Here is a 15,264-nt window from a genome sequence, read left to right as displayed (position 1 = left end):
GCCTGTACATGTTCAGTACAGATACAGCCGTCTTCTTTTTCCCCAAGTATTTTCAATTCACATTTGGTTGAATCTGTGATTGCAGAACCCATGGATGCAGACTGACCAAGTGTAAATCTTTCTTGTAGCCTAAAAGAAATGATGTTTTTATTGCCTTCTCACCTGGGTATATGATACTAAATCGTACCTATTAATAACCACAACTGTCAACTGCCTATGTTTTATTCTTATTATTCTTAATAAAAATTCTTGTTTTCCAGTTGATTTAGACTTGTCTCATTAGTCTAATCTCATATATGAGGCAAGCATTATTTTCCCATAGAAATGAAGACTCAGATTGCTTAGCAACTTGTCAAAGTCATACTGCTTGAAAACAGTAGAGCTCAGATTTGAACTCAGGTTTGTTAGCTGGTTCCTGAGCCCCTGTTTATGACCACTGTGTGCTGCCTTTGGGTACCCACACTGAGCTATTGGGGTTGGAGCCCAGTTCTAGGCATGGGACAAAGAGAAGCTACTTCCCTGAGATAATTAAAGCTCTGCAGTAGTTTCTTCATGACTAGAAAAATCTGCTTCCCTCAGCAATGAAAGTACTGTAATACTTCTTTGTTCTGAAATTATGAAAAATAACTTTTTCTTTATTATAAAAAATAACCATATGCTCCAAAAAGTCATTGAGAAAACATGTTTTACATTTCAGTAACTGGGTTAATAAAATACAGCTAGATTCTCATATCTGCATATGCATTTAATCTGTTGTGATTAAATGCATATCAACTATCATGGAGCTTCCGGGAAACTCCACTGTACATTTGTGAGAGACTGAAAGTTACGAAGCAAATAACAACCTAATATCATAATGAAAATAGTTTTGACCTCACAAACCTCCTGAAAGGGAACCACTTTGAGAACTGCTGTCATATTATTCTCATATTGGTACCCAACTCACAGAGAACTATGTAGTTTACTTCAACTTATATGTCTTATAGTTTTGTACACTGATACTACTAATGTTATGAGTTGTTGTTGTCATATTTATTTATTTATTTATTTGAGACAGAGTCTCTCTCTGTCACCCAGGCTGGAGTGCAAAGGCGTGATCTCAGCTCACTGAAACCTCCGCCTCCTGGGTTCAAGTGATTCCCCTGCCTCAGCCTCCTGAGTAGCTGGGACTACAGGTGCATGCCACCACACCCAGCTAATTTTTGTATTTTTAGTAGAGACGGAGTTTCACCATGTTGGCCAAATGGTCTCGATCTCTTAACCTCATGATCCACCAGCCTCAGCCTCCCAACGTGCTGGGATTATAGGCGTGAGCCACCATGCCCGGCCTGATTTCTTTATTTCTAAATGAGTCATTAAAATTGCACCTCTTAGAATCCATGAACAGATGTTGTGGATTTTATAGCTACTAGTACACAAAAATGGATTTTCTAATGAAGATTATATATTTTCATTATGTAAAATATTCATGGATTCTGAATACAAAAAGATAATGCAACTTTGAACCTACCTCTTAGAGTATTTTAGGACTTTAGAGTTATGATTGCCATCTTGAGGTTATATTTTAAGCCATCACATTTGCCTGTGTTCGCTTGCTTCTATCTATGAATCTTAGTACTGTGTTTGTGAAGTGGAATGCTTGCATTACCATTCTTATGCTTCCAGAGAGCCGGTCACATTGCATGCAGGAGACATGGAAGATCCCTCTGGTTGCTTCACATTTGCATCTGCAGGTGAGTTTCCAACAAAAGCACAGAAATAGAGCCTACAGTGTCTCCCCATTTCCACGAGGGTAAAAGCCAAAGTCATTGCAGTATCTTCCAATTCCTTGTTAACTCTCTGGCCTCATTTCCTGCTACTCCCTCTTTCATGCATTCTGTTTTATCCACCCTCAAACTGTTCCTTGAACATGTCAGGCAGCTTCCATGTTAGGGCTTTTATGCCCTGTTACCTTATGTTGCTAAAACCTCAGCTCCTTTAAAGCCTTTGCCCAGGTGTCACTTTCCCAGTGGGACTTAATTGTCATCACCGCATTAAAAGATCACAACCAGCCGGTGTGATGGCTCATGCCTGTTATTCCAGCACTTTGGGAGGCCAAAGTGAGTCGATTGCTTAAGGCCAGGAGTTCGAGACCAGTCTGGGCAACATGGCAAAACCCTGTCTCTAAAAGTAAATTAAAATAAAATAAAAATCACAATTTTCCCACACTTCCAGTGCTCCTTTTTCCTTTTATCAGTTACTCTTAGCATCTTCTCACATACTGTGTCACCCCTGTAAGACGAGAGCTGTGCAAGGGCAGATGTCTTTAGCCATTTGGTTCCTGGATATATCCCAGGTGCCTGGAGACTTCCTGGCACATAGCAGGTGCTGAATAAATATTGAATAGACGAAAGGAAAAGGAGAAGAATCGAGATGGACAGTTCTCCATAGAATTTCCAAAGAATTATAGATAAGATGATCTCATTTTTAAAAAAGCTCCAGAAAGAAGAGATTGAAAGTCAACACAATTTGTTGACAAGCAAAGTGGCATAACTCAGGCTAGAAATAGAAGAGAAAGATTAAAAACATCACAGGGAAAAGCTTTAGAAAATGAAAAATAAAATAGATGTGACTGAAATGATAACCATGGAGAAAATTACACAAAAGGAATTTTTAAAAATAAGTACCAAAAATAATTACACAGAATATGTTATATTTGGAAGGCAGAGGCAAACCAACAGATACGTAATTGGTCTTCTTATGGAAGAGAACAAAATAAATGAGAAAGAATGAAACTGTGATGATTATTTAACAAAAATGTAGTTATAAATCTGGACAGTATTGTAAATAGAGAAATTTGAGGTAAGCTGAAAAGAGATGGGAGAAGGATAAATTTTCATTTTTTTTCTTAGTGTCAGTATACAGTCATGTGTTGCATAATGTTTTGGTCAATGACCATGACATAAACAACAGAGGTCCCATAAGATTATAATAGAGCTGAAAAATTCCTGTTACCTAGTGATGTTGTAGCTATGATAATGTCATACCACAGTGTGTTACCTTTTCTATGTTTAGACATATTTAGATAAATAAATACTTACCATTATGTTACAGTTGCCTACAGTATTCAGTACAGTAACATGCTCTACAGGTTTGTAGCCTAGAAGCAATAAGCTATACCATATAGCCTGTATACCATCTAGATTTGTGAAAGTGTACTCTATGATGGTCACACAATGACAAAATTAACAGCACAATTCTCAGAACATATCCCCATTGTTAATTATGACTGTATATTTATAATCAAAATGTAATATTCTTAAATAAAATAATTGCAAATTCTTAATTTTTAAATAATCTTTGGCTTGGGGAGAAATCTTTCAGGAACTAACATTTTGAAGAAAACATTTATGTAAAGTTAACTCCTTCAGGTTTACTTCATTTATATGTTTTTTACTGTTGTTTCAATGATTACTCAGGACAGTAAAACATTTATCCTTGCCCTATTAGATTGATATAAATGAATGCTTTTACCTTTTCTCATACATTGGCAGTACTTTAGAATATATTAACTCCCTTCACTATCCTTCCAACTTTCATACAATTATCATATATTTTAATTAAAAATATGAATTATAAAAATATAAATACCACACTTAATTATTTTTATTGTTTTCTACAGTTAATATTCATTTAGATATACCCACATATTTACACTTAACTTTCTGGTATCATTTTACTTATGCCTTTAAGGCTTCTTTTAATGTAAACCTGCTGGAGAGAAATTCTGTCCATTTTTGTTTTTCTGAAATGTGTTTATTTCATCCTGATTTTTGAAGAATATTTTTGCTGAGTATAGAATTCTAAATTGGCATTTTTTTCTTCACTTTGAAGATATCACTTTCCATTGTTTTCTTTCTTTCATTGTTTCTACTAAGAAGTCAGCTGTAAGTTTGTTTATTTAAACACAGTCTGTTCCTTTTTTTCCCCTTTTGCTTTAAGATTGTTTTTGTTTTTGGTTTGTTTTAGCAGTTTTTATTCATTTCTGCAGATATTATTTTTTTGTGCATATAAGAAGAATTCACTTGGAGTCTGAAGTAATGCTGCTTGAATCTATGGGAGTCTATGCCTGATAAGCCCATTGTCTGGACCCTACAGATCTATGTCATTATTTATATTTTTTTCCTCTTGGTTTTCTGCCATATCATCTTGTCTCCTTATATGCCTGGTTATTTTTATTGTATGACATGTTTTATATGAAAAGTTGTACAGATGATGTACATAGTGATGCTATGAATGAGATTACCTTCCTCTAGAGAGCATTCGTGCTTGCATTTGGTAGACAACTAAGGCATCCAGGTCAATTTAATCACATTAGAAAGAGGATTTGAAGCTAGACCTCAGGATCCCAAGGGCAGGTCTAGTTCCTATTCACCCTTATTCCTAAGGCATAACCCTTTTCAGTTCCAACCCCAAATCTTGGGTATTTAGAAGAATGTCCCCCTGTCCCTCCACCATTGGGAACATTTTCTCATGAAAGCTTGACTTTTTGAGAAGTGCAGTGTACTATTTTTAATTAATTCTGTCCTTTTACTTTTGTTCTTGCAAACTTTTAGCAAGTCCATCTGTGAAAAACTCAGCTTCTCGTTCATTCAATTCTTCTCCTAAGAAGTCTCCAGTGCATTCACTCCTAACTAGTTCAGTCGAAGGTTCAATAGGTTCCGCATCACAATATAGGTCCGCCAAGCCTATTCATTCATCTGATTCTGTTAAAGGTAAGAAAGATCTGATATCATTGATGTGATTAATTGATTTCCTACACTACTGAACTCTAAGTTCTTTTGACTCAGAAATAAGATTTTGCATGCTGCTGTTATGTGTAAGCTCTAACTGATTCTGTGTAACTTAAACAGGTCTTATCTAAATAGAACAGCTATTGTGTACCATGCGAGCCTTAGTAAATGTAATTGATATTATATGTAAACATTATCTCTCTTTTTCTCTAAATGAATAATGAACGTTTTTGCCTCTATTTTATTAAAAGATTTTGGATCCTCTTTTAAATGCCGTGAGTTACTTTTCTTTCTTATTTACATTCTTTAAAATCATAACTCTTCTTCAGTCTCTGCTTTAGTCACTATAAGTGCATACCATACAAACTTTTCAAAATTTTCTCATTTTTAATATTTTAAGTTAGTTTGTTATTTGATAAGACAAATGAGAAAAAAGTGTTTGATTTAGAATAAATGCCTGGTAAGTAAGTGAGAGTTAAATATTATGTGTTGAATGAACTTGAAATATTTCTCATCATGTATGACAGTGACCAAACAACCCCAGTGTTCTATGACATCATTCCCTTTTGTAAGAGAGAAACTAGACTAAGTTGTATTATCATCAAGTTATTTCTTAGTCTTTTGAAATTCTATACCTTACACATTTCTAGATCCTAAAAAATACCTAATCACACATTAGTACATTTTTTACATCTTTTTTTCTGTACTTGTGTCCGCTTTCATCTCTTATGTGTCTAAGCTATTCATTTACTATGTTTTTTAATTTTAAGTATAAAATTACTTTCCTGTTCTGTGGTAAGCAAGTCTGTGCAAACCTACCCACAAAGACTGAGGAAGCTGAGAGGCTGAAGAAAGAGGCTGACAAATCCAATTTCTCAGAAAGAAACATTTAATAGGGACTTAAGAATGGAGCCGTGTCTGTGCCTCCGCAACAGTCACGCAAGGTGGTGGATCCTTGTACCACTATCCCCCCAGACACAGGACCTGTACACCATAGGTAAAGGGTATACATGCCTCAGAAAGGATGAACAGTACAATTGCTTAAGGGTAGAATTTATGGCAGGTACTTGCTACCTACCATACAAGGAAACTGGAAATCTTGGATGCCTTCCTGGAACTGGGATTAATCAAAAGTCAACTTGGCAGATTAGCATCCAAGATGGAGTTGCTTTGGCCTCCATGTTACCTTTTAAAGCTGTGGTTATTGCAGGAATAGAGCAATACTGCTTGACACTTTATTATTAATTTTTGTTACATAATGGCATGGCATTTTCTTCTCACCCCCAATCCCCCGCTTATTGTCATACTCATCAAACATATATTTTGTATTATTTATGTTAAAAACCTCTGGCCGGGTGCTGTGGCTCATGTCTGTAATCCCAACACTTGGGGAGGCTGAGGCGGGCAGCTCACCTGAGGTCAGGCGTTCGAGACCAGCCTGACCAACATGGAGAAACCCCATCTCTATTAAAAATACAAAATTAGCTGGGTGTGGTGGCACATGCCTGTAATTCCAGCTACTCAGGAGGCTGAGGCAGGAGAATCGCTTGAATTGGGAGGCAGAGGTTGCGATGAGCTGAGATCCCATGATTGCACTCCAGCCTGGGCAACAAGAGCGAAACTCTGTCTCAAAAAAAAAAAAAAACTCTCCAAGAAAATGTTTCCCATTCTCTTAAACTGAAGTAATTCCTAGATAATTGCCTTAAATGGAAAGGTTATTTTTTGATAGGAAAATTAGCCATTAAAAATATTATCAGAATTATGCAGCTAGGCAGGGATTAAGATCAAAATTTAAGTCTTCAGATTGCCAATTAAGTACTTTTAGAGGTTGACAAAACAGCACACTGGTAAGAGAATAGCTTACATGCTCCTAGGCCCTCTTTAGTTGCCACTGCCACATTCGTTCTAGGTTCAGTGTGATCATGTTGGCATCCATGCCACCCTCTGCCATCATATAATACCATTCCCATTAGGTGACAGAACTGATGTGGGCACTGGCCTCACATACCTTGAAAATGGTGCAGTTTCTTTCTGTATTAGATCATAGTCCTTCAAACCCCAAGTTAGTGGAACTACTCAGGCTTGGTACGAAAAGCTGTCATTTATAATGCAGAATGTATCATGAAACTTGAAGTGTTCTTTTTACCCATCTTATTTAATATTATGTAGTTAAATAATGATACATCAGATTAGTTTGAACAAAATCAAATAGGCTAGCATTGCAATATTTAGATAAAACTCATTTGTCTCTGTTTTAAAAATCATGTTTTAGAGTTTTCTTTAAGTGTTATAGCTCTTTTAGAATTTGTCATGAAAAAAAAGGTCTCTTTATTTTAAAGAAAAGTTGTTTGGCCTTTAATTGAAAGAATTCTAAAAGGAAATGTTGTATAGACTTTTAATATCACATCTAAGCAATTTTGTAATAGATTCACAGTCTCCGCCAATAGAAACAACAGGAAAAACATGCAGGAAGCTTCAGAACAGACTAGAAAGCTTGCAAACTCTGGTAGAAGATTTACAGATGAAGAACCAAGGTACAGTGTGTGTTTTTGAAGAGATCCGCCTTGCTCATGAGAATGTTCATCTTCCTTTCAGATTAAGCCTCCTGTCTATAAACCTACTGAAAGGGTATTGAATTAGCAACTATAAACTGAAGTCTAAATATAAGGGTCTTAACCATTAATAGCCCCTGGATTAATTGTGTGACCATGGGTAGGTCACTCTTGCCCTGCTGTACTCTCTTATCTAATGGGGATGACAATCCTGCTGGCCATCCCTCAGGAGTGGTTTTGAGGTTCTGAGTGGTTTTTCACATGGGACTTTCCCACACACTGTCTTTCTTGTTGCTATTAGGTCTGTAGACAAGCATTTATACGATAATAGCCTAGGCAAGAGTATAGTCAATAGCAAGGAAGCAAAATAATGGTATTTATTCTTACACAGGATTTAAATTAGCATAGCACTATAAGAGACTATGCCACCCAATGAATCACAAAATAAAAAGAATCCACTTCTAAAAATGCTAAAACTATTTGAATAAGAAACTGTTCTAATCTGCAGAAGACCGGCAGCTTTTTGGGCATAAGTTCTAAGTACCATCAATATGGGGGAGCCTTCATGGTTCATACTTTTCTAACCCACATTCATGAATCCAGGGGCCTTTGTCAGAGAGAAATGAATTTTGAAGTACATTTGTTATTCTGTCTTTTCTATCCCTAGAAAACAATAAATTGCTGGGTAAAGAAAAATACATTTCTGAGAACAAATTTTCATAAAATAAACTTAACTTTATTAGTAATAATAGTTGCTATTAACACTTAATTGAGCACTTCCCAACTATGTGCCAGGCCTTGTACTAAGAGCTTCACTTACGTTTTCTTCATGTGATCTTTACAACAACGTTGGGAAATGGGTACTGTTATTACAGCATTTGAAAATGAGAAAACTGAAGATAAAAGAATAGTCAATAAATTCCAAGTCACAGTGAAGAGTAGAGTGAGGACTTGGCCTCTGCAATTTCTGACTCCAGAATCCACGTGTTTTTAATATAGTAAGGCTTTAGCGAATTGTTGTTGAAGAAAATTCCAAGTCCCTGTGATAACCCAAGACTCCTATGTATATAAACATTAGGAAAAACATTTGGTTTTAAGTTTATTGTGAATTTGTGGGGTTTTAGCGTTATTTTTTAAAATTTCAATAGTTTGTGGGGAGCATGTGGTGTTTAGTTGCAGGGAAAGTTCTTCAGTGGTGATTTCTGAGATTTTGGTGCACCCATCACCCAAGCAGTATACAATGTATCTTTTTTCCTTCACCCGCCTCCCATCCTTCCCCCCAAGTCCTCAAAGTCCATCATATTATTCTTATGCCTTCGCATCCTCATAGCTTAGCTCCCACGTATGAGTGAGAACATACAATGTTTGTTTTTCTTTTCCTGAGTTACCTTACTTAGAATAATGGTCTCCAACTCCATGCAGGTTGCTACAAATGCCATTATTTTATTCCTTTTATGGCTGAGTAGTATTACATGGTTGTTTTTTGTGTGTGTGTGTATGTGTGTATATATGTATACACCATGTAATATATATATACACCATGTAAATATACATGGTGTGTGTGTGTGTGTATATATATATATATATGGAGGAAGGATGAGATGGGTGAGGTGTGTGTGTGTATATATATAATGTAATACTATATATATACACACACACACACACACCATGTAATACTCTCTATATATAGATAGATACATAATAATTTTCGTTCTTTTTTTTTTTTTTTTGAGACAGAGCCTCGCTCTGTCGCCCAGGCTGGAGTGCAGTGGTGTGATCTTGGCTCACTGCAAGCTCCACCTCCCAGGTTCACACCATTCTCCTGCCTCAGCCTCCCAAGTAGTTGGGACTACAGGCACCTGCCACCATGCCCAGCTAATTTTTTGTATTTTTAGTAGAGATGGGGTTTCACCGTGTTAGCCAGGATGGTCTCGATCTCCTGACCTCGTGATCCACCCACCTTGTCCTCCCAAAGTGCTGGGATTACACACATGAGCCATCGCGCCCGGCCTAATTTTCTTTATCCACTAGTTGGTTGATGAGCATTTAGGCTGGTTCCATATTTTTGCGATTGTGAATTTTGCTGCTATAAACGTGTGTGTGCAAGTGTCTTTTACACATAATGACTTCTTTTCCTCCAGTTGTGGGATTGCAGCATCAAATGGTAGTTCTACTTTTAGTTCTTTAAGAAATCTCTGTACTGCTTTCCATAGTTGTTGTACTAGTTTACATTCCCACCAGCAGTGTAAAAGTGTTCCCTTTTTACCACATCCACACCAACATCTGTTGGTCATATTTTTAACTTATGTTATATTTTTAAATTATGGCCATTCTTGCAGGAGTAAGGTAGTATCACATTGTTGTTTTGATTTGCATTTCCCTGATCATTGCTGTTGTTCAGCATTTCTTCATATGTTTGTTGGCCATTTGTATATCTTCCTTTGAGAATTGTCTATTCATATACTTAGCCCACTTTTTTTTTTTTATTTTATTTATTTATTTTTTTGAGATGGAGTCTCGCTCTGTCGCCCAGTCTGGAGTGCAGTGGCCGGATCTCAGCTCACTGCAAGCTCCGCCTCCCGGGTTCACGCCATTCTCCTGCCTCAGCCTCCCGAGTAGCTGGGACTACAGGCGCCCGCCACCTCGCCCGGCTAGTTTTTTGCATTTTTTAGTAGAGACGGGGTTTCACCGTATTAGCCAGGATGGTCTCGATCTTCTGACCTCGTGATCCGCCCGTCTCGGCCTCCCAAAGTGCTGGGATTACAGGCTTGAGCCACCGCGCCCGGCCATACTTAGCCCACTTTTTAATGGGATTATTTGTTTTTTTCTTACTGATTCGATTGAGTTCCTTGTAGATTCTGGATATTAGTCCTTTGTCAGATGCACAGTTTGCAGATATTTTCTCCCACTCTGTGGGTTGTCTGTTTACTCTGCTGCTTATTTCTTTTGCTATGCAGAAGCTTTTAAATTTAATTAGGTCCCATCTATTTATCTTTGTATTTGTTACATTTGCTTTTGGGTTCTTGGTCATGAACTCTTGTCTAACCCAATGTCTAGAAGAATTTTTCTGATGTTATCTTCTAGAATTTTTGTGGTTTCAGGTCTTAGATTTAAGTCTTTGACCCATCTTGAGTTGAAGTTTCATTCTTCTACATGCCACTTGCCAATTATTCCAGCACCACTTGTTGAATACGGTGTCCTTTCTCCACTTCATGTTTTTGTTTGCTTTGTCAAAGATCAGTTGGCTGTAAATATTTGGTTTTCTTCCTGGGTTCTCTATTCTGTTCCATTGGTCTATGTGCCTATTTTTATACCAGTACTATGCTGTTTTGGTGATGATAGCCTTGTAGTATAGTTTGAAGTCAAGTAATGTGATGCCTCCAGATTTCTTCTTTTTGCATAGTCTTGCTTTGGCTATGTGGGATCTTTTTTTTGTTCCATATGAATTTTAGGAATGTTTTTTCCAGTTCTATGAAGAATGATGATGGCGTTTTGATGGGAATTGCATTGAATTTGTAGATTGCTTTTGTCAGTATGATCATTTCTGCAATACTGATTCTACCTATCCATGAGCATGAAATGTGTTTCCATTTGTGTGTGTTATCTATGATTTCCTTCAGCAGCATTTGTAGTTTTTCCTGTAGAGATTGTTCATCTCCTTGGTTAGGTATATTCCCAAGTATTTTATTTTTCTTGCAGCTGTTGTAAAATGTGCTGGGCTCTTGATTTGATTCTAAGCTTGGTCATTGTTGGTGTATAGCAATGCTACTGATTTGTGTACATTGATTTTGTATCCTGAAACTTTACGGAATTCATTTATCAGATCTAGGAGCTTTGTGGATGAGTCTTTAAGGTTTTCTAGGCATAGGATCACATCATCAGCAAACAGCAATAGTTTGACTTCCTCTTCAATAAAGGATGCCCTTTATTTCTTTCTCTTGTCTGACTGCTCTGACTAGGACTTCCAGTACAATGTTGAATAGCAGTGATGAAAGTGGGCATCCTTGTTTTGTACAAGTTCTCACGGAGAATGCTTTCAACTTTTCCCCTTTCAGTATAATGTTGGCTTTGAGTTTGTCATAGATGGTTTTGGTTACCTTGAGGTATGTCCCATCTGTGCCGATTTTGCCAAGGGTTTTCCTTATAAAGCAATGCTGGATTTTGTCAAATGCTTTCTCTGCATTTTTTGAGATGATCATTTGATTATTGTTTTCAATTCTGTTTGTGTGATGTATCACATTTATTGAGTTGAGTATGTTAAGCCATCCCTGTATCCCTGGTATGAAACCCACTTAATCATGGTGGTTTATCTTTTTGATATGGTGTTGTATTCAGTTAGCTAATATTTTGTTGTGGATTTTTGCATCTATGTTCGTCATGGAGATATATATATATATATATATAAATATGTGTATATATACACACACACACACATATATATATATTTCAAGACAGAGTCTTGCTCTGTCACCCAGGCTGGAGTGCAGTGGCATGATCTTGGCTCACTGCATCCTCCACCTGCCAGGTTCAAGTGATTCTCCTGTCTCAGCCTCTTGAGTAGCTCGGATTACAGGCACATGCCACCATGCCCGGCTAATTTATTTATTTATTTATTTATTTTTTGAGATGGAGTCTTGCTCTGTCGCCCAGGCTAGAGTGCAGTGGTGCAATCTCAGTTCACTGCCAGCTCTGCCTCCCAGGTTCACGCCATTCTCCTGCCTCAGCCTCCCAAGTAGCTGGGACTACAGGCCCCCGCCACCACGCCCAGCTCCTTTTTTGTATTTTTCAGTAGAGACGGGGTTTCACCGTGTTAGCCAAGATGGTCTTGATCTCCTGACCTCATGATCTGCCCACCCTGGCCTCCCAAAGTGCTGGGATTACAGGTGTAAGCCACCATGCCTGGCCACGTCTGGCTCATTTTTGTATTCTTAGTAGAGATGGGGTTTCATCATGTTGGCCAGGCTGGTCTCGAACTCTTGACCTCGTGATATGCCCACCTTGGCCTCCCAAAGTGCTGGGATTACAGGTGTGAGCCACTGTGCCTGGCATCATCATGGATATTGGTCTGTAGTTTTCTTTTTTTGTTATGTCCTTTCCTGGTTTTAATATTAGGGTGATACTGACTTCATAGAATGATTTAGGGAAGATTCCGTATTTCTCTATGTTTGAAACAGTTTCAGTAAGATTAGTACCAGTTATTTTTGAATGCCTGATAGAATTCAGCTGCGAATCCATCTGGTCTTGGACTTCTTTTTGCTGGCATTCTTTAAAGTACTGTTTCAATCTCATTACTTGTTATTAGTCTCTTCAGAGTTTCTGTTTTTTTCCTGGCTTAATCAGGAAGGTTATATGTCTCCAGGAATTTATCCATCTCCTGTCGATTCTCTAGTTTGTGCATATAAAGGTGTTCATAGTAGCCCTAAATGATATTTTGTATTTCTGTGGTATAAGTTGTAACATCTCTCATTTCATTTCTAACTGAGCTTGTTTGGATCTTCTATCTTCTTTTCTTAGTTAATATCACTAATGGTCTGGCCGGGCGCGGTGGCTCAAGCCTGTAATCCCAGCACTTTGGGAGGCCAAGACGGGCGGATCACAAGGTTGGGAGATCCAGACCATCCTGGCTAACACGGTGAAACCCCGTCTCTACTAAAAAAAAATACAAAAAAAGTAGCCGGGCGAAGTGGCTGGCGCCTGTAGTCCCAGCTACTCGGGAGGCTGAGGCAGGAGAATGGCCTGAACCCGGGAGGCGGAGCTTGCAGTGAGCTGAGATCCGGCCACTGCACTCCAGCCTGGGCGACAGAGCAAGACTCCGTCTCAAAAAAAAAAAAAAAAAAAAATCACTAATGGTCTAATAATTTTATCCTTTTAAAGAACAGGCTTTTTGTTTCATTTGTCTTTTGTGTTGTTTTTTATTTGTTTATTTCAATTTCACTTAATTCTGATCTGATCTTTGTTTTTTCTTTTCTTCTGCTGGGTTTGGATTTAGTTTGTTCTTGTTTCTCTAGTTCCTTGGGTGTGACCTTAGAGTGTCTATTTGTGCTCTTTCAGACTTTTTTATGTAGGCATTTAAGATTTTGAACTTCCCTTTTAGCACCACTTTTGCTGTATCCCAGAGAGTTCAATAAATTGTGTCACTAGTTTCATTCGGTTCAAATAATTTTTAAATTTTCATCTTGATTTCATTATTGATCCAAAGATGATTCCAGAGTAGATTATTCAATTTCCATGTATTTATATAGTTTGAGGGTTCCTTTTGGAGTTAATTTTCAGTTTTATTCCACTGTGGTCTGAGAGAGTACTTGATATCATTTTGATTTTCTTAAATTTATTTAGACTTGTTTTGTGGCCTATCATATGATTTATCTTGGAGAATGTTCCATGGGCTAATGAAAAGAATGTATATTCTGCAGTTGTTGGGTAGAATGTTCTGTAAATATCTGTTAGGTCTGTTTGTTCTAGGGTATAGTTTAAGTTCATTGCATTAAGTGCATTGTTTTTCTTTTTCTTTTTTTTTTTTTTTTTGCTGTTGCTGACTTTCTGTCTTGATGACCTGTCTGGTGCTATCAGTGGAATATTGAAGTCCTCCACTATTATTGTGTTAGCATCTATCTCATTTCTTAGGTCTGGTAGTAATCATTTTATAAATTTGGGAATTCCGGTGTTAAGTACATATATATTTAGGATTGTGATATTTTCCTGTTGGACTGATCCTTTATCATTATATAATATCCCTCTTTGTCTTTCTGAACTGTTGTTGCTTTAAAGTATGTTTTGTCTGATACAAGACTAGCTACCCCTGTTCGTTTGTGGTATCCATTTGCATGGAATATCTTTTTCCATCCCTTTACCTTAAGTTTATGTGAGTCTTTGTGCATTAGGTGAGTCTCTTGAAGACAGGAGATACTTGGTTGGTGGATTTTTATCCTTTCTGCCATTCTGTATCTTTTAAGTGGCACATTTAGGCCATTTACATTCAATGTTAGTATTGAGATACGAGGTACTGTTTTGTTCATCCTACTAGTTGGTGCCTGAATACCTTGGGGTTTTTTTTGTGTGTTATTGTTTTATAGGCTCTGTGAGATTTATGCTTTAAGATGGTTCTATTTTGATGTGTTTTGAGGTTTTATTCCAAGATTTAGAATTCCTTTTAGCATTTTTTAGTGATGGCTTGGTACTGGTGAATTCTCTCAGCATTTTTTTTTTTTTTTTTTGTCTGCAAAATACTTAATCTGTCCTTCATTCATGAAGCTTAGTTTTGCTGGGTACAAAATTCTTGGCTGGCAGTTACTTTGTTTGAGGAGGCTAAAAATATGACCCCAATTCCTTCTGGCTTGTAGGGTTTCTGCTGAAAAATCTGCTGTTAATCTGATAGATTTTCCTTTATAGGTTGCCTGATACTTTTGCCTTGCAGCTCTTAAGATTCTTTCCATCATCTTGACATTAGATAACCTGATGACCATGTGCCTAGGTGAATATCTTTTTGCAGTGAATTTCACGGCTATTCTTTGAGCTTCTTGTATTTGAATGTCTAGATCACTAGTGAGACCAGGGAAATTTTCCTCAATTGTTCCCTCAAATAAGTTTTCTAGACTTTTAGATTCATTTTCTTCCTTATGAACACCAATTATTCTTGGGTTTGGCTATTTAACATAATCACAGACTTCTTGGAGGCTTTGTTCAATTTCATTAAATTATTTTTTCTTTGTCTGATTGGGCTAATTTGAAAGCCTTGTCTTCGAGCTCTGAAGGTTTCTCTTCTACTTGTTCTAGTCTATTGTTGACACTTTCCAATGCATTTTGTATTTCTATAAGTGTGTCTTTCATTTCCAGAAATTATGATTGTTTTTCTTTATATCTATTTCTCTGGAGAATTTTTCATCCCTATTCTGTATTGTTTTTTAAATTTCTTTAAGTTGGTTTTTACCTTTCCCTGATAT

At 37.1% G+C, this 15,264-nt stretch overlaps 1 protein-coding gene across 13 annotated transcripts in view; it reads left to right on the top strand.

The window, feature by feature from the left end:
* CCDC158 (coiled-coil domain containing 158) overlaps window positions 1-15,264 on the top strand; it is a 116,595-nt gene that overhangs the window by 98,264 nt on the left and 3,067 nt on the right. For 10 of the 13 annotated variants that reach the window (XM_031664516.1, XM_031664514.1, XM_031664518.1 and 7 more), the window contains 3 exons: window positions 1,666-1,733; window positions 4,596-4,754; window positions 7,207-7,306. In XM_031664516.1, coding sequence (XP_031520376.1) covers window positions 1,666-1,733; window positions 4,596-4,754; window positions 7,207-7,306 — 327 coding nt within the window. Of the gene's footprint in view, window positions 1-1,665; window positions 1,734-4,595; window positions 4,755-7,198; window positions 7,307-15,264 lie in introns of all 13 variants that reach the window. The other 3 variants (XM_031664522.1, XM_031664521.1, XM_031664513.1) reach the window with 1 other exon arrangement.

The sequence above is a fragment of the Papio anubis genome, chromosome 3, assembly GCF_008728515.1.
Source record: "Papio anubis isolate 15944 chromosome 3, Panubis1.0, whole genome shotgun sequence".
Classification (NCBI taxonomy): Eukaryota; Metazoa; Chordata; class Mammalia; order Primates; family Cercopithecidae; genus Papio; species Papio anubis.
The sequence above is the reverse complement of the archived record's forward strand: the minus strand, read 5'-3'. Positions and strand labels throughout refer to the sequence as shown.